The following is a 23,820-nucleotide window of genomic DNA, read 5'->3' as shown; positions in this document are numbered from 1 at the left end:
AAAGCATTTGGTTCATGAACAGAATCAGAATGTATATTTGAATCATTAGAAGAAGAGAGTTAAAATTGAATTTTAAGAGAATTGGACCATAATTCTCATTTCATCCTAAAATCAGAATGAGACCTCCAACCAAATGGTTGGAACAAGAGTCACTCATTTCTTTTTCCGTTTCAAGCCTCAACTCCCTCCAACCAAACATTTAACATTCCCTACGTCTCATTTCACGATAAGATTTGCATTTAACTGAATTATACTGACATAAGCCTGTCACCAAAAATGATGAGATCAGACTGGATGCTAACTGGCCTCTGTTTGAAAAGGCTGTGCTTCAGCAGACGATTCCCATTGCTCGTATCAGATATACAAGGTTCTTCCTTATTTAGTAAGGAAGACCATCTCTCAGACACATATCCTTCTGGAGCAATTATTTTTAATAAAAATATAAGCACATCCAACGGTTGCGAAAACTAAAGGCATTAGTCCTACTAACCTAGTGTGCTTTTACTGGATCAACTACGCCAGTAGAGAGGTTCGGTGATCTGTATGATGGAGAAATATCTGAAGTCTCATTCTCAGTTCACTCAAAAAGAACCATCCTGCCTGCTGATGCGTTGCACTAGAATTGACGCAATCTCCGGCCTCCAAAATATACATGCTGTCTGATTTCTCTTGTATGAATCATTCTCTCATAGCAACCTGTTTCATTCTAACAGCAACTTATTCCTCATTATATATTGCAGAAATTCTGTTTATGTTAGGTTCAATACAGCCCTGAAATCGCCTCTTCCTGAAAAATAGCAATTTATGGTGCACTAAAAGTATATTCCCTTACAATGCAAAATATAAAAGACTTTGGGCAAACCTATAATTAAATTTGTTGACTTGTATTGGTGACTGTAGCACCTCAATTTCCTGGTATTAATTCGTGAAATAATACTTCACAAAGAACACACTCAGTGAGCAAAGATTATCTACAACCAAATTTCATTTCTGTAAACTATATCATGCACATCAATGTCATCCATACGTCCCTGCATATAGAACTTCAACCCCTGATGAAGTTCTTCTATGCAACAGTAGTGTACAACATACAGCTTCCTACTTCCCCCATCCAGTATATAAAGAGTAACCAGATTGAGCGCGGCTTATTCCACAGATACATAACCTCCTGTACCGTCGTAGTCATATGAACTAGCACTGAGAAGGGGAGAAAAATCAGAGGGCGTGGGGTATGCAACTCAACTGTACAACTCAGCTCCTAAAAGAATTGAATGGCCTATGTCATGTGGCTGCCAGCCTCCTGAAACCGTGCAAAGCACTCGTTTGATCCCCGGAGGCATACGGCCAGCCAAAATCAGAAGCTATTCGAAACTTCCTTTCCATGAGGCTTGGGTAATGCATACAGGTGAGAGTTACCATTCAAAACCTTTGTTGTAGAGCCAGGCGGACTTGACCCCAAATAATTTGGGTGGGGGCACAAACCAGGCGCAATCTCAGGGTTGGAATGAGGAGAGGGGCGGGAGGCAGCTGATTCAGAAGTTTCAGGAGGGGAATGGTTGGCCTCGCTGTGTACAAGAAAACCATACATAGATAAGTTCACATTTGGATGTTTTAACACAGTGAACCTCAAAATGGTAACATCACTGCTACTAGCTTACCCTTTGGATGACTGCTTCCTATTAACGCATGAGTCGCTTTTCGATGTGGTTCTGTCTCTTGAATTGTATCTGCTATCCTGTCAAAGTTGGAAAGAAAAATTTTAATATATACAGAACTAAGAAGGTCGAATATTTTGTACTCTAAAGTCTAAGGGTAAGAACTGGGACTTACCAAATTAATTCCTGCAAACGCCTGTATGGAACCATGAAGGTTGTAATGGTGCGAATTCCGAATAAAAGGATGTTCAAGTAACTGGTTTGCGGTTGGCCTTTCTACTGGATTCCTACGAAAGCAAAGCTGAAGAAAGTCCTTGCCCTCAGAGGACAATGTTTCAGGAATAGGTGGGTCTTTGTGCAAGACCTTGAACATAGCTGCAGCCTGTGGTCATTGTAAGTAGAATAAAGAACTCATAGCACAAGGAAAAACTAAGTGCCCCTCAAAAAATTAAAAGTAGAGGATAACTGATAAGTATTCCCCTAGTTTTACAACATAGACATTCATCGCTGGATAAATTTTGATCCAATATTTGGCGAGGCAAAATTAAGAGAATAAAAAGTATGGATTTTTTTTGAATATACGAGGAGAAATAAAAAAAACATAATTATTCAATGGCTGGAGGTAAAGATGGAGTGTAGTATTTCAGCAAGGAGTAGCATGCCAAAGATGCTGACTATATCTTTATAATGCATGTATACACAATATGCCATGAATACTTTGACATGCACGACAAGTAACAATCTTAGAGTTTTGGTATCGTGGGTTGCCTATCATTAGCACATTGCACAGAGCAGGGCACTATTCATGAAGGTAATGGCACAATACAGTATTTTCCCCAAGGCAATAAGTGAAGGAAATGTCAGAAAAGCATATGGTAAAGCTCACAATTTATGGAGTTTGCTCGAGATGTTCCAAGTATTTAAGAAGTACAGTAAGGGCCTGTTTGGGCAGCCAAACAGCTTATTCACGCAAACTTTTTCCCTGAAACTCAGCAAATGTCAAGGCAAAAGGCTGGAGGATGAAATTGCAAGGGCAGTGGAAGTCTGCGGTTTCCAAAATCCTAAAATCTCAGGAGAAAAGGAAATCTTTTCCAGATGGAACTTTCTCTCTCTTTTTCTTTTTCTTTTTCTTTTTTTTGTGGGGAGCAACCATGACGCACCAATAATTTGAAGCAGGTGTAGGTGTGTCTGTGACAGTAATTGGAGCTCTTAAAACTTTGAGAAGTTTGAATTCTTTCGATAAAAAAGAATATTGGGTATACTGAGTATTCAGTTATTTAGGGCTCCTACGTTAAGAAACATGGCACATAAACTGCAAACCGTGAGAATAAAAGCTTTCAATATTGTTATCCACCGTATATCAATTAAAGGAGAAAAGCTTGATAAAAGACTACTGGCATGAGCAAACCAGTGCTAGCATGAGCAAGATTGTGAAGTGGGAATTCAACCTCATGCGGAAGACCCCATTTGTCACAAAAGGTATTATATAACTTTTTAGACTGTCATTAAGTATTGGTGAGGTGTGCTAATATATTGGACCTCCTGCAGAAAGCCAAGATCCTTAAAATAATAATAATTAAAAAAAAAAAAGTTCACATCTGATGTTCTGGACGATTTTCTGCTGAACACAACCATGCTGCAAAAGGCTATAGATTAGGCCCAGGTTGACAAAAATCAACCAGAAAAAAAAAAGACAGTTTGCAGAAGAACTACTAAAAAAAATTTAATTAATCTTCAAGAAAATCAATTCAATTACAGCAAACTCCTTTTTTACAATTGTAGACTGCATCCCAAAACAACTCCTAGAAGGAAAGGTTTCTTCCCTATACTTTCCTAGCAAAAGAAAAAGAGCCAAGAGAACTTACCTAAAATAGTAAAATTCATAGCACTATGAAAGCCAGTTCTAGTAAAGTCTAAAGCTTTCATAATCCAACCTAGATCCAAAGTAAAACCTTTAGTTATATCCCTACTAAAAATAATGCTCGAAACAGAATATCAGAATAGGCCCCAAAACAGGTATTCTCAAACACAGAAAATGTTATTGCTTCCCCTATGGGACTTAAACAAAAGGTCTTTGCTAAAATCAGAAAATAAAGATTTAAGTTTGGAGTTTCTTGTGCCCAAATCACCTCAAACTTTGCCATGAACACATTCTTCAATTTTGACCATATTATGTGTTCACCAGTTGACTATGTCCTAGCCACCTAAAACGGCTCAGTAAGAGAAAGGTAAGTCATAGATCTTCTTAGAGTAACTGAGATCTGTGAACATGTCATTCAACCCATTGAATGCTTTGCTGTGGGTCAAAACTTTGAGTAATTAAAATTGTAAAACTAAGAGCATATCTAGTATGGGTGAACACTAGACATATGAAAAGTATTCCTTAAGCAGGCTTGCACGGAAAAGGATACTTTGCAGATGAAAGTCAGGCTTAAAGTAATGAACATAAAAACTTGAATAACATGATTCTCTATGTAATTTGTTAATTTATGATGCTTCGACCACTTGATCAACATGACTTCATGCATCTAAGCCAATAAAGTAACTACGCGGAAGAAATTGCATGTAACATATCGACAAAGCCCTCAACGAAACCTGTCAACAAGAACTGCACCTAATCATAGTAAGAAAGTAAAAATTTCTAACAAAAGCAACATTCAGAATAGTTTCTAATTTGACAAAGATTTAGGAAAAAACAATGATCTAATAAATAGTTGGAAAAAAATTATTGCAGAACAAAGAATGCTTGACCCATCTTAATATTTAAAAATTCAACAAATAATTAAATGTAGAAAAGAGGGATTTGAGAACTAATTAAGTGAATGTCTCATAAAATTCCAATTCCATAAATCATGTTCCCACTGAAAAAAAAAATCAGATGATAGCTTTCTAACAAAAACAAAAGGGAATAAATGGAGAAGTTTTACTCAGAAAATTTGGAACCATCGATGGGATTACTGAAGAGACCATACACCACCAACAGTTTATTTAGCAGTAATAATGATATCTGAACTTGACACCTCAAAACATTAAAAAAAGCCAAAACTGTCCAGCACATGTCATCCTCACCTTGTTTCAAAGAAATATACCTAACGACAACCTCTATGTACTATTCCACACAACCCCCCCCCCCCCACAAAAGAAAGGTCAAAATGTTAACATTCATACAATTATTTTAATTAAAGATTCCAAAAAATCATAACCATTTTTTGCATAAAGTTGATGTGATGAAATGAGATTGAGCCATTCTTTTAGGAATGATTGAGATAGGCACAATAACAAACAGACTCGAAGACTTCAAAGTTCAGATGAAAGATCCATGTACAGAAATCCTCTAGGAAGCACATAGGATTGCAGGAGGTTCTTATTATAATGATAAAACAAAACCAATGTTTTTCCCGGTGCCATGCAATGAATACGGTAATCATTGCATAAAGGCGTATGTTGTCGCAAATGCTGTATTCTATCAAAAGCAAGTTCAATAAAAAAGGGACAAGACCAGAACAAGCAATCGAGATATGAATTGACAACAATTTAATCTGAATATTCCATAATGCAGCCAATAGAGAAGAATCAAATGAAATTCCACTGAGTAATACTGATCAATCCAGGACCAGATATCAGGCTTGCAAAACTAGATGAGGCTACTTCTTCAGGTCCAATACACTTAGAACAGCAACAGACGGAACAACCAATAACACGGTATTCTGGTAGCTTCCTTATTGCTATAAACACAAAAATCACCAAGCATTTTTGACTCCCTTGCAGTGCTAGATTCTTATAGAGACATGTCCATAACTGTTATAGCTCATTCGTTTTGCTATATAATATGCCTATTTACTTCTCTAGCTTGTTGTTCGCATGAAAAATATAAAATTTAATATATTATTTCATCACCATTTTATTGGCTTTTCATACAAACCATGTTTTAAAAACCAATCAGACCAGCTGGCCGAACCATTGACCAACTAGGTCTAAGGTCCAACCCCTGTAAACTGTTTTAAAGTATAACTGGTCTTTTTTCACTAAACCATTTAAAACACTCGCTAAACCGGCAATTAGTTCGAACCATTCCCGTTTGAGAACAATATGGATTAAAGAGATTTTGATATTAGGGCTCAATCCTGATTCTCCTCTTCCTCTTCCTTCAAGATTCATGGTGTCCACTTACAATCTCCTATTGTGAGCTGCAACTCTGCGACTAGTTCACCTCCACCCCCAACCCCCTCTTCCTTCAAGATTCATGGTGTCCACTTACAATCTCCTATTGTGAGCTGCAACTCTGCGACTAGTTCACCTCCCCATCCCCTCCTCCTCCTCTTCCCTTCGCATGCTCAATGCATTGCCCCTTGGACCTTGTGCTCCAACAACACATGGCAGATGGTCACCTCCAAGGTTAGGTACACCTCTTTCATTTTGGTTTCCTTCTGTTCCACTACACCTCAACCATTCTCTTTCTCTCTCTGTCTCTCCCCCCCCCACCCCCACCCTCCTTCCTTCCCTCCCTCCCTCCTTGCATGCTCAATGCCCTGCCCCTTGACTTTGTGCTCAAACAACACATGGTCGATAGTCACCTCGAAGGCCAAGTACGCCCCTTTCTTTTAGTTTCTCTCTTCCACAGTTCCATTCCACCTCAAACATTCTTGCTCTACAGCCAATCATCAAGGTCTTGGTCTCAATCCCTGGACATGATGGCAAATGATGGTCTAATACAGGTGCTCTCTCCAATCCCCACTCCCGCACCCCCCCCCCACAACAAAAAAAAAAAAAAAAGAAAAAAGCCCTCTTCCACAATTAACTACTCTGGGTTCTGGAGTCTCTTGCTTGATGACTCGCTCCACTCCCAACCTTAATTATGTAAATTTTAATTATTGATATGGTTTATGGTTTATCAATTTATCATTAAATTTTCTTTGAAATAACTTAACATGAGTTCTTAAATCAATTCCTTTTATTTTCCTATTCAGGAATCATGTTCTGTAGTCTGTTGTTTGCATACTGGACTCTTTTGGGTTTGTAAGAAAATTATATTTAATATTTTTCTCATTCTTATGCATATTTAAATATTTATTTATTAATCCATTGACCATAATATGCATATGTTTATCTGTAAACACCTATAATCATCTAAAACTGCTGGAGGAAGTGTTTAAAACAATTTTATTTTAAGATATTTCTATACAATTACAAATTTAACTTATTTTTATTTACAACTAAGAATACTAAAAATGTTTATTATGTAATAATGTTGACATAATTGTTTCAGGTTTACCCCATAGTTGAATCAGTGACCCATAACCCTGTCATTGTTCTGGTTCAATCACTGGTCCAGGTTTTAAAACATTGGTGCAAGCAACTCCATGATGCTCAATGATAAGATACTAAAGTTATGCTAAATAAGAAGGTAAAATTCGTCATGCATTTACACTCAGTTAATCAAGAGATGATCATGAATTCAAACTTGTTCAACGAAGAATGTTGCACTGTAATATTACAAGAGGCTCATATCCAATACTAAACATTTGCCAGAGTATAGAAACTTATAGTACCTTTCTGTGTGTATACTTGTGTCTACTCACATATACATAGAACTGTATTGTGTACAGTCATACACACATACTAAGTGGGTAACCTGAATAATATTTGCAACTCAAAGCACACAAAATACATTACTTTTTATAACTAGCAGCTAACACCACCAAAGGACTTACCCCTTCAAAACCACTCCAAGGATGTTTCCCTGTATACATCTCAATAATTGTACAACCCAAACTCCATATGTCAACGGAAAGATTATAACCCATATCTTTATTCATCGTAGCCTGCACCACCTGCAATAGATGAAAGATTGAGTGATTATTCTAGAATATAGAGAATGTTTCAATAAAGGGAGGAACCAGCACCTTCAACTTGAAATATTAAGAGGAATAAAAGAAGAGGTCAAGGTTTTAACCACAAAACTCCACACAAGTTACAACAAACCCATTAATTGAGACAAAAGAAAGAAATATAGGAACTAGCAAAAGAAAAAAAGGAGGAGGAGGAGAAGAAAACTTGCAGAGCAGAGATAATGTGATACAAGAAATACCAAAAAAAACTTTGTAGAAACTATTTTAGGCTTCATTTTATTGAATTTAGAATCTAAACTCTATAAGAGGTTAAGTGGATGCCACTGTTGGCTTCTGCAAAAAAAAAAAAAAAAAAGAAACTTCAATACAACCTCCATCCATGGTAATTAAGATTTCCCTCATCTTTCTTAATCATTAAGCAAAAACCTCAACATCTCTTCCAGGTGACACATGCCCATAAACAATACAGTTCTTTACCCACCTTGTCTTGAGTTTATCTGAACTACTAAATCACTCCAAAACTAAGCATTGGTCTAAAAGCCCTTTCAATAAAAAGGTCTTTTGAGATAAGTTTTCATGTTATAATTTCTAGATTAAAATATGCCTAATATGATGAGAAAGCTTAATGAGTCCATAGAAATATGTTCTATTATTCAAGTCATATAGCTTGTTAAATAATAAAGAAGAAGATATGCATTATTAACAGCGAACTGTACTAAAATAACGTAAATCAATGTATTGCAGTAAAGTAAATAACATAAGGATTCTTCAAAAATAGAAACCCGATGCTTTTCTTGTCACAGTAATCACTACCAATAGAAGATTATACTAAACTAGTAATGACTAAGAAGTACCTCTGGAGCCATCCAATATGGTGTTCCCTTAAGCGAAAGTACTGCTGTTGCACCACTCCACTGATCAATAATAAAAGTGAATCAACAAAGTGCTGAACATAATAGCATTCTTAAACAAAAGTGCCAATGAAAAATGCAGAAAATTAAATACATGATCAAAGCGGGAGCATATGCTTCTTAAGTACAATTATAAAGATTTAGATAAAGAATATAGGGAGCAAAAGAAAAAGCAAAAGGAACTCCAAACCATAATGTACTCAGACACAAACAAACACAAATCTTGCAAATCCATATAGTCAGCTCAACAAAAATGTCATGTCATATGGGAGGAATGTCCATGTGTGTTTGAAATTTTTGCCAACCTATCTAGTTAGGGGCGAAAGTGGATTGGATAATATCTTTTTGGATCCGTTCTCGTATCCAAATCTATCTAGATATGGATAGAAATTTGAACATCCAACTAATATCCGTATCAATATCCATAATCGTTAAAGAAAAACAAATATAAATATGAATAGACAACTATCCAATCTATATCCGATATCCGATTCCATTTATAATCCTATTCAATTTTATATAGCAATGATGAATTTGTAAGGAAAATAAATGACCATATCAATATGCTATTAACTTGATTTTATCATCCACTTAGTAATATCTTTGATTTTGTAGTCATAAAGTTTAACCGACTTATATCTGTATTTATATCCATAATTCTGATGTCCAATTTGTATTCATATCCGTTTAAAACAAATATGGATATAAATTTTTATATCCGACTAGCATCTGTATTTGTATTCGTTAAAGAAAACAAATATGGATATGGATATACTAGTATCCGATCCGTTTTCAGCCCTATAGCTAGTGATTGCCCTATAAAACAACTGTTATGACTTTAGTCCATGTTTATTTACATTTTCAAAGTTTAAAATTTGTTACTATTTAAATATTTATTTGTTTTATTTCATTATGATGTTATTGGTCGATGAGTCCACCAATGTGTGACCCGTTATTGAGCTCATGAATCATGAACGAACACCAAAAGGGGTCAGCGTTTAAACTGGGTTTCAAAACATTGATAATATTAGCTCAAATTGCACAACCACAAAGTTTATGTTTCCTCTCTGCTACCAATCTTCAAGGTTTCACTTCAAGCACTTATCTTGCCTAAAATACCAATAGTTAATTAAGAATTTGGCACCTTTTCACAAAGGTCAGCACCAGATAGAGAGCTGTCCAAAAAGTTCTCAAATACAAATTGACCATATTTTGATCTAGAAAGTTAAAAATCCAAAATAGAGTCAGATCAGGCTTTTCGTGTTCAGATTTGAGGTTAAGCTATCTACAAAAAAGGTCATTGGTAGAAGTTCAGAATTAAATCTAGGCCATGCAAACAACTATAAAGCCAGCATCCTTGCCAAAGGACTTTCGTCCACGGAACAAGTGGGCTATTGCACATAACCTTTGAATTGTCCTCGAAATTATCATCCTTTGCTTTTTTTGACCAATAAAAGGTAACACCCACATGAATTTTAACTGATGGATAGTTTTCTTACTGATTAAAAAATTCTGCTTAAAGGAAAGCATTTTTCACAAAACCCTTGAAGGATCTTTGAATCAGAGAATGCCTTCGCATATTTACAAACATAATCAAGAAATGCAACCAAATGCATAAATTCCAACACCGTTAATTAATTATGCTTCAACCATCAAAAAGCTTAAACAAATTGATAAATACACAGAAATTCATTTTCTTGCAACTAATAAACCTTCGGATAAGGAAATAATACTAGCTTACATTTTTCTCACTTTGTCACCAAATTTATCTCACCTGTCTTCACAATAAAAAATTTGACTAATTTTAAGACCTTGAATACCATTGAATCAATGACAATACAAATGAAGTTTCAGCAGTGTCCTAAAGAACAGCCCACATGGCCGCCTAGGCAGCCGCTAAAAGGTAGGGATGCCTCGCCACTTGCCTTATGCTCTGGACTACAACTATCTTGTCTGGGCCTTGACCTCTAGGACCCCAACTAGCACCTACGCACCGGGCAGCCACTGGCAACCCATCTACATTCCCTCAAAACATTGACGTTGTCCACAAAAGCACCCACACACATGCATAATTCCATGATTGGACATGCACAAGCACATCATACAATCACCATAATCTTTCCTCTTATGTTTAAATGATTTTTTCATTTTTGAGAGAGAGCATAGTTTGCAATATCAGATTGTACCAGTCCATGAAGAGAGAGAGAGAGTTCATGACATACAAGTATAATTGTGCCTTTTTAAAATCAAATAGTCACACTCACATGTTTTGCCATCCCAAAATCAGCAAGCTTCACAACACCATTCACATCTACAAGCAAATTTGCACCTTTGATATCCCTGCAAGAGTCAGTCACTAATTTACCATGCCAGGATTCACCTCTAAATTAAACAATTATTATAAAAGCTCCAACTTTTTAGCAAATATAATTGTAGAGAAGAATTTTTATGATTTGAATGGATAAGCATCATCATATCAAACAAGCAAAAGATGGGGATTGATAAAAATATGTAGATAAATTCATGAAAGAACAAATAGTAACAAAGCACCAAATATATATATATATATATATATATATATATATATATATATATATATATATATATATATATATATATATATATATATATATATATATATATTTGCAGGTCTACTTGGAAGAAATCAAAATCAATTATAATTAGCCATGTTCACAAGGGCAATTATTGCATGATCTCAGGCAATTATGACAATAACCATGGAAAAACATGTGCACATTGTAAGATGCTCGAATCCAACAATATTGCACACTGGACAAAAATCACCATGCACACACAAAAGGAGGCCATACTCAGCAGAAAACCCTCCAAATAAGTGCAGAATAACACATGAACTTATCAGAAATGAAGAGATGCAGAGGCACTGAATCGATTATCGATAGTTCCCTAATCAATACACAATTTTTTCATATTTCAGTCGACATATTCCAGCACACAAACCACCATCATGAAAACACATGGAACTAAGAGCTGAAGTTTTTGACAACTTGCTTGATCTTAAAGTCCAACCTAAGGTTGCAGAAGTTGCAAGAGATTCATAATTTTGTCAAGGAGCTGAATGTGAATGTGCCCACCCACTATCAGGATGCATCGACCTGCTAGGGCGCCTAACATGATCCCTCAAGCTACCACTGTCTGAACCTAATGGTAAAACCCTAAGGAAACTGAACTCACAACCCCCTCTACAACAAGCTTTGACGAGCCACCCCCCTGTAACTACTCATTATGGATGCTCTCTCCTGTACGGATGGTAAGCATCCAGGTTTGACTCAAACAAGAGCTCATAATCATGGTTTTCTGCTTGATCTGATCCCGATCAAGACCCAATTTCAAACAACATTATATGTTGAAATCAAAGCCATGTTTAAATTGGTCGATAGGCGGGTGCCTGCAGATTGGATTTCATTGGCAGGGGCAACATCTTGCCCAGAACTGTATCCCCCCCTATTCCTTCCCTTCTTGAAGAAAAGGATACTGAGAACACCATCCATTAAAAAAAGGCAATACCACTTCAAACCAAGAAAATACCATCTGGGTCTGAAAATATTCTATTGCTATTCGGGAGGAGAAAAGAAAATTGAGGAACCTGTGAATATTGGCAAAGTTACAAATATTATTAACCAAAGAAAATAACTTGTGATAAATACAAGATATGTTTTGACCAGAAAAACCCGTGCTCGAAATAACAAATTTTATCAAGTATGGGCTTTTGTCGGCAAAGAGGAATCAAATGAATCCAGGAAAGAGCAGTGAAGGAACATGACAAGCAAATTCCTGCCCAGACATGACTCCTTTCAACTGAATTTTAGCCTAAGCATTATGCGATGCTACAAACAAGGACTAAAAAGATACAAATATGGTTTGTTTTCAACTAGTCAACACAGAATTGACAGGTTTTGACCCAAAACTAAACCCTACAGTAAGAACTTGCCCAGATTTATGGAACCACATGAAACCTTATTTTGCCCTGGTTTTAGAGTCTTATAGTAAGAATCAGAATTGTCTAAACATACACATCTGGAATATTTGAATTCACATGACTGGATCCAACCTGTTTCTAGATTCAAATAATTTCTTCTTCTGGAATTGTTTTGCAGATAATTTCTTTATTCCCTGGGCCTTTTTTTATTCTTGGAAATCAATCGATCTCAGTAGGATGAAGTTTTGCCTCTCCTTTCCTACCAATAATTCTCCTCTCTTTACAGAATCAGCTGGGGATCAGATTATATACTTCGGATTGATTTGATCCAGTGTCAAGCCTAATCATAGCGCCGCATCTGAACATTATCTAACATTCATTTGAAGTCAAGTTGGGTAAAAGTCAGACTTAAGCAACTCAGGCTAGCAGGAGTGACAAAATAACCTTTGGATAATTCGATCCAAGCCTAGTTTGTTACCATTCCTTGGTGCAGGTCACAATGATAAACAAGATCAACAATCTAAGAACAACCTTGAATTTGATTCTCCAATTCAGAAAGACAATCAGATTTGGAAATTTCATTTGACCTTCTATACTGAATAGCATACTGATCAATAATTCAAGTGACATAAGCCATTTATAACATATCAAATCTATGCATCACAGTAATTTCCAGAAAAATTTCACTTTCAATGACTACTATTATTAAAAAAAAACAAGACTCACACCCCTCTTAGGGTTTTGAAATTGCTCTCAGAAATTACATCAGCACAAATACAGCAGTAATAAGATAGGCTAGAAAGAAGACAAGATCCTAATCACGAGTAGTTTACCTCAGTTGCTAGACTTAATCTGTCTTCGAAATAATGCAATTTCAAAACTTCTTGAACCAAAGATATCCAAAATTACAAACCTATAATTCCTGTTGAACCTTATTTTAGATGATGCAAAACTATCTCGAAACACAATCCTGTAACCATTACCATAACCATCCAACCTAAGGTCTACCATACCAGTCGGTATATACCACGGTACCAAACCAGTATACTGTATCATATCGGATTGACACTCAATAGTCTAGCTATACCATACCAAACCGCATACCAATACTATAATAAGATGGTGCCAATATAGGATCCGATATCGAGACGGTAAACCTTAATCCAACATGATCCTAACTATTTAAGTTTAGCTTTTTGTATCCTCATTCATCAAGCATTCCTATTTAGGATCACTTCTAGGCCGATATGGGATCTGATATCGAGACGGTAAACCTTAATCCAACGTGATCCTAACTATTTAAGTTAGCTTTTTGTATCCTCATTCATCAAGCATTCCTATTTAGGACCACTTCTAGTGTTATTTCAAGCTTTCCAATAGCTTTCTCACAAGTCACAATATCCATCCATGTTACCTTAGGTCTTCCCCTCCTTTTTCATTTTTCACCACAAATTAAAGTAACTCTCTTTATCGCCCCTTAGAATCTTAGAGCTTCATTATACATGCCTATACCATCTCAATCAACTTCGAAGCACCACCCTAATGACCACAAAAAAAAAAATCCATTTTGTACCTATATTAGGACATTTAAACACTACTTCCTTTTAAATCAAACTCCAAAGTAATCTTTATCAAAAAAAAAAAAAAACACCAAAACAAGTTGGAAAATCAATCTCGGTTTCTGTAGAGAGCCATATTAATTTTGGCTTTCAGCAATGCTAAAAAATCTGTGGCTTTCCAAGTTTATTAAAAATATCTAGAATACGGAAATAAATTAGACAACAAAGAAAACCAATTAAGACAAGTAAATACATTAAACATCTTTTTAGAGTTCATTGCCTTATTCCAAATTGATGGATATATTGTTTTGTGAATTTCGCACTAAGATGGTCACACAAATATATATATATATATATATATATATATATATATATATATATATATATATATATTAAATGTTAAAGTACAATGTTAGAGTATATATTAAATGTTAAAGTACAATGTTAGAGTCTAATTTGTCATTTTATAATTTGACACAATCTTAGGGGCAAAAACTAGAAATAGCGAATGTCAAAACCTAATTTTCCTCTAAATCCCTTCAGAACGTAACGATGGAACCATGGTTTGCCATACCTTCCCATACTACTTGGTACAAGCTTACCACACCATATTAGAAGGAAATCGGTGCAAACTCAACTTTGAGTCAGTATCGAGCCATATAGGCCCGTACCGTGGTGTACTGTCCTGTACTGAGGTGTATCCAGGTGCATACTAATCCATACCTAAGCGTGCCGACCTATTTTGAAAGAAACCGAGATAAAAATTAAGAAAAATAGTTAGAGAGCTATTTCATTATAAGACGCATAATATACCATACCAGCCATACTGAACCAGTAAGGTACCGATATCGAGATTGCGGGCCTTGGATGCAACACTTCTAAATCTTCTCAAACTAGCAAAATCTAAGTGGAATATAAACAAATGTGTGTTCACAATAGAAAGAAATAAAGAAACAACAAAAATGACAAATATCACTCACGATAAACTTGGCCCTATAAGTTAGGTAGTGTTTAACATCACTTCCAGTTTTCAGTTTCTTAGAACGCTAAAACATGTTTCTATTTCTTTTCTCAAAACCAAAAATCCAAACTTGTTAGTATTTACTTTAGTTGTGTTTTACGATGGCAATATAGATAGTAGTGGTGAAGATAGTGATGATGGCGGTGGCAATAGCCAATAACTAATGGCAATGATGACCGATAATTGATGTTGGCCGATGGGTCGCGACAGTGGTTAACAGTGGTCAACAATTAGTGGCAATGGGTGGTGGCCAACGAAGGGGGTCGCGGTGGCAATAGCAACTGAGGTGGTGGTAGTGGTGATCATGAATGGGTTTGGTTTTCAAAAACTTCAAAAACCAGATTTTTTTTCTATTGCCCACAATTTCTAGAAACTGATGAAGTTTTCAAAAAACTGAAAAAAGAAACCAGATGCCAAACACCATTTCTGCCTCAGATTGTGTTTTTGGCGCCAAAAAAAAAAAGGAACTTGGAAACTAGAAGTGATGCCAAATAGGACATTAGTTTCAGCCAAAACTTCAAAATCCGCCCCTTTTAAATTTGCTCTAGTTGAAGTCGAAATGTTTTGGCTTTAAAGCTTCAAATGGAACTTTAACCCATGATCTAAAGGCCAAAGCAACAAAAAGAACAACAATATAAGGAAAATAAGGGATTTCATATATTTTTTGGTGACATCTCATATGTTGATAAATAGACAACTTAAGTCAAAATGGTTCATAAGAAAGCAATGAAGTGAACTAGTTGCATGAACCCATCAAAATACTTATAAATTTCAGAATTCACAATGAAAATATGAATAACAGCTGCAGTTAGTTCTTAAATGACCAGCAACAAGGTCAATATGCAATCTACAGAGACCTCAGCCAACGTAACTCCAAATACCATGCCCAAAAGACATAGTGGAATGAAATTCAATGTTTCCCTTGTCAATATTTGCATGCTAGTTTTTCCATCAAAACCTGTCACCAAGATGTGAGGGAATATATCTCATGATTCCTTATAAATTTTTCCAAGTTCAAATTGTCATATCAAGAGTTCACTACTTCCTGATTTGGCCTGTTGATAGAATATAATACAACACAACTAACCTAAAATGCTGTGTTTGACAGATGAAATATAAAATATCTTTCACTGCAGATAAATGCCAAGGGCACATACAGCTTATTAGTATTCCTCGTATAATAATTCATTAAAGCAAGCACTACAAGAGTACTCTAGAAAATCAAGCAGTCCCCTACAACAAATAATATAAAGTTCTGCAGATAATCGTAAAATGGAAAGAACACTGCAGAGAAAGAGATATATGCTGCAAAACATTCAAGATGCTCTCATTTAATTGCTTACACTACCCAATGTGAATAGGAGGATATATTTAATGATGCAAACTGATAAAAGCATAACTTGAATTTCTAATGGAGATAAAAACCTGTGCATTATCTTTTTACTATGCAAGTAAGCCAACCCTTTAAGAATATGACGAGTGAAATTGCGAACCACCGACTCAGTCATAGCTCCACAATGCTGACGGACATACTTATTGATTGAACCAGGATGAACATATTCTAAGTATATGTAAAACCGATCCTCAATCTGCATATATGTAAAAAGTGCATCTATTATTCTTCATTTCATAATAATCAACAGAGCTTTGCATACATCTGGGAAAAAAATAAAAATAAAAAAACACACAATTTCACTCCCATAATACTGCACAATATTTGGGTGCTTAAATTGACTCAGAAATTTTATTTCCTGCAAAACAGAAAACTAAGACCAATCAGTGGTTTGTAAACCGACACCAGATTAGTGAAATCACTAAAAAGGATGCTGGACAAGATTGAACTTGTATACTCAAAACAGTATAAGCAAGGGAAAGATGACAATTCATATAAAGTGAACTAATAAAGAAATCACATGGGTGACACAGCAACCTAAAACAAAATCAACATAGCTACAAGATAAGAATGTTGAAGAGAATAACATATCCACCAACAATCAAGCACATGACTCACATCACATAAGTTTATGAATATGTGCTGGAGTGATCACATGCATGAAAGTATGCACAGAAGGTCAACTAACATAGTTCATGAAAACCAGTGCAAAAAGGGAAAGTCTAAAAAGACAAGCGAAGTTAAAAATAGAGGAAAAAAATATCTTCAATTAGAATTTCAATCCGTTGTTCACCACCCCCCCCCCCCCAAAAAAAAAAAACAGTATAAGCAAGGGAAAGATGACAATTCATATAAAGTGAACTAATAAAGAAATCACATGGGTGACACAGCAACCTAAAACAAAATCAACATAGCTACAAGATAAGAATGTTGAAGAGAATAACATATCCACCAACAATCAAGCACATGGCTCACATCACATAAGTTTATGAATATGTGCTGGAGTGATCACATGCATGAAAGTATGCACAGATGGTCAACTAACATAGTTCATGAAAACCAGTGCAAAAAGGGAAAGTCTAAAAAGACAAGCGAAGTGAAAAATAGAGGAAAAAAATATCTTCAATTAGAATTTCAATCCGTTGTTCACCCCCCCCCCCCCCCCGCGCCCCCCCCCTCTTTAACCTTTTTATCTTCAGAGTTTCATGCAATTCCTACTCAAAAATACTAAAGAATTATGATCTTATAGTCAATGTCAACAGACAATGTCCTCAGTTGACAAGAGCATGCTTTTTACCCCACACGAGAAAACAAATGCATTCCTTACAGAATATAAATAGGATGATATGAAGATCAGACCTGCTCCAGCTGTTTTAAAGATTCAGCGGACTTGGAGTCATCGGGAATTATATTGACTTCTTTCATTGCACATAAAGCTCCAGTGTGCCTGTTCAAGAAGACCACATTGTTTGTTTTAAAAACAGCAGAAAAGAGAGCCTACAACTCATCAAAGACTGTATTACATACCTGTTGGTGGCTTCATACACATTCCCAAATGTACCACTTCCGATAAGTTTGCCCTTCTGCCATTGCCCTGTCATTGGTAATACCTCAGCTTTTGTGGCAGTCTGATGATCAAAACTTGATTGTGAAGGAGCTGGAGCTCCTGGAGGGAGAGGCAGTGGGTGGACACTAATATTACTCCTTTCATGCCAAGTGACAGGATTTTCAGAGAACTTCTTCGAATGCAGCGGTGATGGAGGTGCACTAGCATTTCTTGATCGTATAACAGGACTTTTTCTTGCTGGGCTATAAAGTGGTGAGCGTTCAGGACTGCTGATAATTTTCTCAGGTGAAGCTTGGGGTGAAAAAATTGTCATCATATCTTTAGAAGGGATCTCTGGAGATGACCAATGTTGAGAACCTTGAGGGACAATGCCAGAAGTGGAAATGTCCACATTACTCAATCTTCGAGGACTACGTACAGGACTTGAAAAACCACTGGTTGGAGCACTTTTAGCAGGTATATTTACCCTAAATTTCCCAGTGTCAAAAGAATTTGGATTTTGGAACACTTTCCTATGCTGGTTAAAAGCATAATCAGTGTGCTCCAGACTTTTGTGACTGGTATGGTTGGCCAACCTGCTGCAATGAATAAGGAAGGATACATCAACACTATTTTCACTTATTAATTTATTAATTTATCATATCTTTAGCTTAACCAACAATGCTCATCTTAATTATTATCTGAAAATCATTAAAGACAATATGGCTAACCTGTGATAACCACATATGTTTTACTAAATGCACTCCAGATATCTCCAGTTATTAAATTCAAATTACAAACTACTTATCAAATACCAAAAGTATCATTAACAACATAAACAGACACTGCAAGAAAGAAAAATTGCAGAAGAATTTTCAAGGATCAAACTAACTCAACACTGACAACTGCTTGCAAGATTGCATATACCACATGTGCAAACATGAAACACCAAATGAAAAGCACAGATAAAGAAACATTGAAAAAGAGAAAAGAAAAGAAAATGAAAATCAAAGAGACAGCATAAACATGTAACAACAGTTGCCCTACAGCAAGAAACACAGTAACAGTTGATGTGTTGCTTAATCACCAAAAAAACACAAGTTAGGACATCAACACAACTGAGCTCAAATGAATAATTTGGGACCAAAAAGTATTGCAAAGTTTCCTTGCAATTTTTGCTGTATACAGGCAAAAATTTCCCACTTGCAGCATCAAAGTTCCAATTACATCATGCAACGGAACTAAAATGCAGCCCATACATTGCGAAACTGCAGTAACATCAGTGACAAGAATATTCTGAAAAAGGCTACTACACGACAAGTTTACACACAAAGGCATTGCATCCCTTTCACATCACATTCTCAAACTCTTGATTCATAACAGCTCTCTGTAGTGTCTCCAAACATCTTTGGTATTTCCACCCATTTATGTTCATAATGCCCAATCTTCATAACGTCAGGCAAAATTTTATTTGCCTTCCTAAAAGCATGTACTGAAGTTTTTGCAGGTGGATGTCTAAATATTCATTTATAGATTTGTCTGTCGCCATTCTTTCAGATAATAGGTAAAATACACTCTCTGCAGAAGTTCATCCACAATAGATGGATGATATTAAAAGGTCAAGATTTTAGCTAGACTGTTTCACAATCTAGGATTAACTTTTTGATTCAATGTATGATCACATACACCCTTGATAGCAAAATAGTACAGGTAGTTAAATAAGCAGGATGAAGAATCAACTGGGCATGTACTTCAAGCTCATGCAGATAGCTTTGCAGATTTTTTAAAAAGCCTTTGTAGCATCAGAGGAGCTTTATTCAACTTCCTAAAGTATGTGACTAGCAACAACACTCAATTGCGAAAACTTATATATATATATATATATATATATATATATATATATATATAACCAACACCCTACAAAATTTCCCTTTCTATGGACTATTGTTCAAGGTTGCATTACACTCCCCTTTCTACCACATTGTTAAGAACTTGAGACCAGTCAACTTGAAGTTCATGTAATGTCATGTTCCATCTATCAGACCACTGTCTAATACTTGGAAATTCACATAATGCCAAGTTCACAAACTCTAATCTGCGAATTCAAACCAATAAGAAAAAAGAGAACTACTGCATGAATATTGTATTCGACCACTATCTGGTCAGTATCGCCCAAATGGAACAAAAGAGATTGTGCAGATAAGAGCAACATTGGGAGAGAATGTGTACTACAATCCTTGACACCATCAAAGTCTATGTTATCCACAAAGGAGCTGTTACATGTAAAATTCCATAATTACTTTGAGGTGGGGTTTTGGGGCCAAGAGATCATATAATCTCAATAAACCATTTTACAAACAAAAGAAGGAAATAACCTCCTTTCACTCATTCAGTATTTATTCCCAAATGAACTAATATTCAAAGACGAGTCTTGCACTATCTTACAGTTGTTGGATTATTCCATAAATTCATGATAACTATGGCAACCACCGGTTTCTTGGTGGACCTTGTTCTATTAATATTTCTTAAACTGATCTAATGTGGAAGAAGTTGGCTTATTGACAACTTTGTGTTTCTTCTGTCTCCCCCCCCCGCCCCCTTTTTTTTTTTGTTTTTGTTGAAACAAAGCCTATTAAGCTCCGCTCATATACGCATATTTAGTTTTTCTTATAAGGTTTTGAGAGATCTCTAGAATGATAGGTAGATTCGATTACTAAGGTAAAATTAAAAGGGAAAAATAAAATTAAGGCAGATACTATTAGGTTTAAGTTGCAAATAAACCTCTACAAAGGAAGTAAAGGAAGCAGAAGATGGCTCCAATGGAGAAAAACACCAAAATAAAGTCCAACAAATATAAGTTGATAAAGTTAAAAAAACACAAGTTTTTGCGAAAGGGGAAAAGCATGAAACAATCAAAAAACTCATTTTACACTAGTCATGTAAACAGCAAAAATAAAAATTTGTGAGGTAAAAACAGTCTTGCATCCAAGGCGAAGGTGCCAAAGATTAGAGTACTAACATGAAGTGCAGTTTTATATATCTCTTCGTTAATCCTATATTCTGTCTCAAGTTTCAACAAAAACATCAAATTTCGATTTTTCCTCCTTGATTATCAGCGAAAGAGAATTATTTGAAAAGAACACAAGATAAACACTAGACCTCCCTATTTTTGCACTTGTTGGTGAAAAGGGAAAAGCAGGAAACATAGGTCATATGATCAATTACCTCCCAACTACAGATACCGACGAATTCCTCTCGCCCATCAGCTCCGTAGGGAACAAAGACTCCGCAGCTCCGCCATTCGTTTCCTCGGCGTTGGCCCTGCTCGAAGCCCTTTTCGGCGAAGACGGGGGGCGACCGCCTGGGGGCGAAAATTCAAACACCAGCTGCCCCGATACCGGCAGGGGGAGCGGCTGGGGCAGCAACAGGGGCGACGAGGTCGACCGATGCGCAAGCCCGCCGTCGGTGTTGCTCGGCGAGCGGGAGACCGGGGTCGAGTTGGCGGAGCGGGGGGAGACGGCGCCACCGCCGTCGACGGCGAGGGCGCCGACCTCTTCGTCGCTGACGTGGCGGAGCTTACGCTGGCGGGTGAGGCGGGGCTGCTGGTGACGGTGGTGGTGGTCGTCGTCGTGATGTCGCGTGTCCCGGCGGCTAAAGATAGAGGACAGGTCCCGGCCAGCGCTCCGATGAGGGGAGACCGGGGAGGAGCAGCGTCTAGGGGAGGAGGTTGAGGAGGAGGGCGAATTGGGGCTAATCTTCCACCAACGCATCGCGGCGGCGCTGCAGGGAGAGGATCATGGTAGGGCGACGGCTAACGTATAGGAAGTAAGAGAAGCCATGGCCAGAACCCTAACCCGAGGCGTGGAATGGACAGGGGTCCCATGGGATTAAAAAGAGAAGAGGGTCGTCGGGGAAAAGGGAAGCAATTGGGAGTAGAAAAGAAGAAGAAGCCCTGAATCCGGCAACTCTCTCGCCGTCTCCCTCCCTCTCGCTTGTTCTCGGCGACGCGGATGGAGGCGTACGGGAGAGCAAGTCCGCTGCACCGCAGATCAACTGACCGCCTTCCTTTTAGTTTTTTCCCCCTCGGTCGCGGGCGGTGGTCGCTCGCTCGCTCGCTTCGCTTCTCTCGGTCGGGTGCTTGCTTCGACTTTAGACCGCCCCCAACAACGAATAAGTACTTGTGATATGGGAGCAGCTTCTAGGTTTCTTTCGTACCGCGTCGTCGTAGAGATCGGAATCGGTTACCGAGACCGGTCCGCCGAGTCAGACCAAGCCATGCATTCATGTGCGTGGCGGTCTCTGTTGAATGGATATCGTGTGCGTTGACGTACAGCGTTATAACGAAACACATTGAGGACCGACCGTGCCACCATACCGTGCTGGTAGAATTTCTTCGTTTTTCTATAAAAGACTTTAGAATAATACATTTTGTAGTGGCCATGTTTTCAAAAAATGGATTTTAAATTCAAATCATAGAATCCAATTTTGCTGGTTAATCTTGGAGTGCAGTGGTGTAGCAGATGATTCCCACAAATTATTCTAATTGGCTTCTATCATCATTCTAGGTCTCTGTGTGATATATGTGGGCAATTAATGTGTCATGGTTTTATCTGGTATATGCTTATTTTGTTTTCTTGGAGTGTATGAAGTATAAATTATGAGTAATATTAATTCTTAAATTTATGTTGCAGTGCTCTCTGCGCTTGAATATGGAGATCAAATAACCTTTTAGATATCATGCAAGAGGAAGGACTTGATAAGAATATCTGGCTGGGACATTTCATTAAAGGAATCAACGAATAGAATCTCTTTTTGCTATAAAAAGTTGGTGGTGCTTCATTATTAAACATCTATATTGGGTAATTTTCTAATAATTCATTTTGTTCAAGCAGATTTCAGCAAAGTTCTCATGATTTTAATTCACCATAGGTCACGACTGGCACTATATTTCTGTCGCTAAAATTAAAGCATATTATGCAGACAATCCAACAAATCCACACACAAGACTAACATTACTTCATTTTTTCAATTTGGAACATATATGTTTCCGTATGAAATTATCCTAGAATCTTACAAAACTTATTAATGATAGCTAACAAATTAATTAAGAATGAGTTCTATCTATTGAGAGATATAACTATAGCACAATTAGATCAGTCTCAGAACGAAGCCATATTATGTACAGTTAAAATGCCGCTCAACAAAGCATATGGTCAGAATCTCTCTCCGTATGCCAAATGTATCAAAAAGAGGGCGCATTAGATTTCGTTAGCACTAGTAGTAATATGAACCAATTTATGCAGTATGAACTTGTGGATTCAGACCCCAAATACATCAAGAACCTCAACATACTTAGAAATCTCCATTAGTGGACTTAATCACAAGATATGCTATGCATGACAACCTTCTCGTGAGGCTGTATTTGGAATACTTATTTGTGCAGATTTGATCCCATAATGTAACTACTGAAGTTGAAGAGAAACCAAAGAAGCTAGCTTTATGGTGCTAACCTTGATCTTTTAAGCTTGTTGTTAGTCTAATTGTTAGCTTAGAATCGGCTGCATTGCATTGTTACAATTAAAAATGGAAGCACAAAATATGGTAGCCATGCTTCGAGGGGTCAAATTAAATTTTTATTTTAGGATCCATTTGGTTGTAAATAATTTGATATGAAAAAATGATTCCTATATTAGATTATTATTTTTTGGTATGAAAAGTGGAAGAAAGAGATGGTAAAAAATTTGGTGGGCTTCATATTTATTTTTCGAAAAGAGAAGATAAAATAAATATCATTAGAAGTTGATATTTGATAAATTTTTTAATAATGATAATTCATACTTGATAAAAATATTTTTAATAAGACTGCATATATAATCATTGAATTTATTTTTGATGTCTTTCTAAATTTATTTAATAAAAAAATTTTAT

At 36.6% G+C, this 23,820-nt stretch overlaps 1 protein-coding gene across 3 annotated transcripts; it reads right to left on the bottom strand.

Moving 5' to 3' along the window:
* Positions 1-967: 967 nt before the first annotated feature.
* Positions 968-22,045, bottom strand: LOC105033273 (mitogen-activated protein kinase kinase kinase 5). 3 transcript variants are annotated; one of them, XM_073259768.1, is made up of 11 exons: positions 21,118-22,045; positions 17,874-18,488; positions 17,706-17,793; positions 16,642-16,704; positions 16,379-16,542; positions 10,680-10,755; positions 8,359-8,418; positions 7,367-7,486; positions 1,831-2,037; positions 1,659-1,735; positions 968-1,565 (listed from the first exon to the last, which is right to left on the bottom strand). In XM_073259768.1, the coding sequence occupies exons 1-11, from the start codon at positions 21,660-21,662 to the stop codon at positions 1,355-1,357; spliced, it is 2,226 nt and encodes a 741-aa protein (XP_073115869.1). In that variant the 5' UTR covers positions 21,663-22,045; the 3' UTR covers positions 968-1,354. The 3 variants fall into 3 exon arrangements, with proteins under 3 accessions (XP_073115869.1, XP_073115868.1, XP_073115870.1); XM_073259767.1 differs by having other exon boundaries at positions 17,874-18,491; positions 21,118-22,044; XM_073259769.1 differs by lacking the exon at positions 16,642-16,704 and having other exon boundaries at positions 17,874-18,491.
* Between the last annotated feature and the right edge of the window lie 1,775 nt (positions 22,046-23,820).

Source organism: Elaeis guineensis, chromosome 6 (genome assembly GCF_000442705.2).
Source record: "Elaeis guineensis isolate ETL-2024a chromosome 6, EG11, whole genome shotgun sequence".
NCBI lineage: Eukaryota > Viridiplantae > Streptophyta > Magnoliopsida > Arecales > Arecaceae > Elaeis > Elaeis guineensis.
Note: the sequence above shows the minus strand (reverse complement) of the source record. Positions and strands in the feature narration are given on the sequence as shown.

Excerpts from the sequence above, each read along its gene's own strand:
- LOC105033273 (XM_073259767.1), bottom strand. The coding sequence starts at position 21,662 with ATGCGTTGGTGGAAGATTAGCCCCAATTCGCCCTCCTCCTCAACCTCC. Across the intron at positions 16,543-16,641 it reads AGTATTATGGGAGTGAAATT|ATTGAGGATCGGTTTTACAT; the intron begins GTGTGTTTTTTT and ends ACATATATGCAG. Across the intron at positions 1,566-1,658 it reads AGGAAGCAGTCATCCAAAGG|CGAGGCCAACCATTCCCCTC; the intron begins GTAAGCTAGTAG and ends TCTTGTACACAG.